The following is a 2,500-nucleotide window of genomic DNA, read 5'->3' as shown; positions in this document are numbered from 1 at the left end:
GTTCATGGACTTAGAATCGAGACGTTATGTTTATTTGTTTAATCCTCTGTGTATGTGTGTATTTAAATATATATATATATATATATATATATATATATATATATATATATATATACATTTTCTTTTCTTTTCTTTTCTTTTTTTTCATTTCTCTTTATATCTACTATCCGTTTATATCACAAATAACGTGATCCTCGCAGTCTGACTGTTTGCTGATTGAGAAGGATCGAAGGGAAAAAAAGGATTTAAAAGAGTTTCAAGAGCTTTCGTTTGAGATTCGAATCCTGTTCAATCGAGATTTTCCGTTTCGAAACTCTATGATACGAAAAAGAAAAAAGAAAAAAAGGGCAGGTTATGACTTAATCTAGAATTCGAAATCAAATAAGTGTATATTTTTATCCTCCTTTTCAATGGTCGCTTACGCAATCATGTGATACTTCCATGTGTTATTTTGTGGATGTGATTGTGTGTTTATAAATGTGCGTGTGTTTGTTTGTAACTGAGTGTCTGTGTTTGTTTGGGAATGTTAGTGCTTTTGTTTTGTATGTATGTGTGTTTTCTTTTTGTATGTGCGTTTTTTATTTGTATGTGAGCGTGTTAGTTTAGTATGGGTGGGTTGCTGTGTGTGTGTGTGTGTGTGCAAGCATGAATGTGTTTGTATTACTTTGTGCTTGCAGAAGTTGGTGTTTTGTGCGTGTATAGCTTGGTGTATGGCCATCGGTCTATTTTCGTATGTTTTATAAATGTTTTTTCATGTCTATGTAAGATACTTGAAAAAAAAAACTCTATCATTTTTATAACTGATATGAAGTTGTTTCCCTTTTTCTATGAAGTTATGCTTATTTTTGGAAATTTGTCAAACATTATACCCACACATACACACATATGTGTGTGTGTATGTGTGTGTATATACAAATACATACATACATACATAAAAATATATATATACATATATATATATATATATATATATATATATATGTATATATATACATATATATATATATGTATATATATGCATATATATATATATATATATATATATATATATATACCATACCCCACCACACAATCTCACCATACCCTTCTCCCTACAGTGTCCTCGAAGACAGCACCATCCAAGTTTACGTCGACTGCAGGTGGACGAGTCGCCAGATCCTCAGACGATCGTCCTTGGAAATCCCCATGGACACCCTCCTCTATGTTGGGGGCATGCCGGGTCGAAGCTATGAGGTCAGTGGTCTATGATGGTCTACTCGATTAGGTGTAGCTACATTTCGGGCCTTTACTAGACGCGCTACGGAGCGGAGATTACGGGAGGTGTGTGTGCGGTCCTCGGTCAACTGTGATTCACGTCGTTACATAAACAAAAATAATGGACGTCTACATAAACAAATCGAGCGGACGTCTACATAAACAAACATAGCGGACGTCTACATAAACAAATAGAGCGGACGTCTATATAAACAAACATAGCGGACGTCTACATAAACAAATAGAGCGGACGTCTACATAAACAAACATGGCGGATATCTACATGAACAAATATTTTATCTTTGTTGTCTACAGAAACAAAGATAACCAGACGTCTCATTGAAAAAGTCAAACATTTTGTAATATAATTCCTTACCTTCGAAAAAAAAAATAATTGCAAGTTGCAACTATCATTGCACACGAGTAAGTGAAGTCAAAGTTACAGTCAGATAAAAGAACAACAAATCTTCAAGACACAGTGCAACAGTTATAGTAACTTTGAGAATGACTGGTGGAATTCCTTATAGCTAAAAAATATAGATTGCAATCGTGATGCAAAGATACTCTCCATGCTCCACTATTATCAGTAAATAAACAAACCTACCACGCAACCAAGATTGCAAACTTTCAAGACCTTAGCATTTGAAGCGCTACGAACTCTACGTAGAAACAATACGAAGTCATTCCCAAGGACAGAAAAAAGTTATGGTAGATAGTTGTGTTGTTTGTTTGTTTGTTTGTTTGTTTGTGTTTTTTGTAGGGTTTTGGTGAACGTAAGGCTGGTTGATTGGTTTGGCTAATGTAGCGGGCAGGTCAATATGTCAGGTCGGTCTATTTAGCGAGTTAATCGTCCTGTTAGGGTAGTTTGATGGTTTATTTGCCGAGTTGATTGATCTCACGGGCTGGTTTATCTGCCATGTAAATTGGTCCGCAGAATCAGTTCTCTCTTCGGTTAATCAGTTCAGTTTTGTCAGTCAAGGTAAACGTGTCAGTTTTTATCAGAACAACCAGACTATTCTGCCAATCCTTTTACTTGGACATCCTATCTGTCAGTCACAATCAATTATTACATCACTCACTTTATCTGTCGGTTCAGGCTGTTTATAAGGCCTGTCTACCCGTAGATTTAATTTTCCGACAGTTCTTTTTGTTTAAGTTATTCGTACTGTCTGCTGTGATAGTCTGCCAAGTCAATTTCTACTCTCATTTGATAAACTGGAAAGCGTTAAACAACAGTACTTTGGTT

The 2,500-nt window shown here is 35.4% G+C and overlaps 1 protein-coding gene across 6 annotated transcripts in view; it reads left to right on the top strand.

Annotated features, from left to right (window-relative positions):
* LOC122258568 (uncharacterized) overlaps positions 1-2,500 on the top strand; it is a 437,965-nt gene that overhangs the window by 407,499 nt on the left and 27,966 nt on the right. For all 6 annotated transcript variants that reach the window (XM_086552128.1, XM_086552122.1, XM_086552124.1 and 3 more), the window contains exon 10: positions 1,098-1,233. In XM_086552128.1, the coding sequence (XP_086408254.1) occupies positions 1,098-1,233 (136 nt within the window). The remainder of the gene's footprint in view (positions 1-1,097; positions 1,234-2,500) is intronic.

This window comes from Penaeus japonicus, unplaced genomic scaffold, assembly GCF_977035675.1.
Source record: "Penaeus japonicus unplaced genomic scaffold, GWHDUDI00000001_assembly GWHDUDI00000026, whole genome shotgun sequence".
Lineage (NCBI taxonomy): Eukaryota > Metazoa > Arthropoda > Malacostraca > Decapoda > Penaeidae > Penaeus > Penaeus japonicus.
The sequence above is the reverse complement of the archived record's forward strand: the minus strand, read 5'-3'. Positions and strand labels throughout refer to the sequence as shown.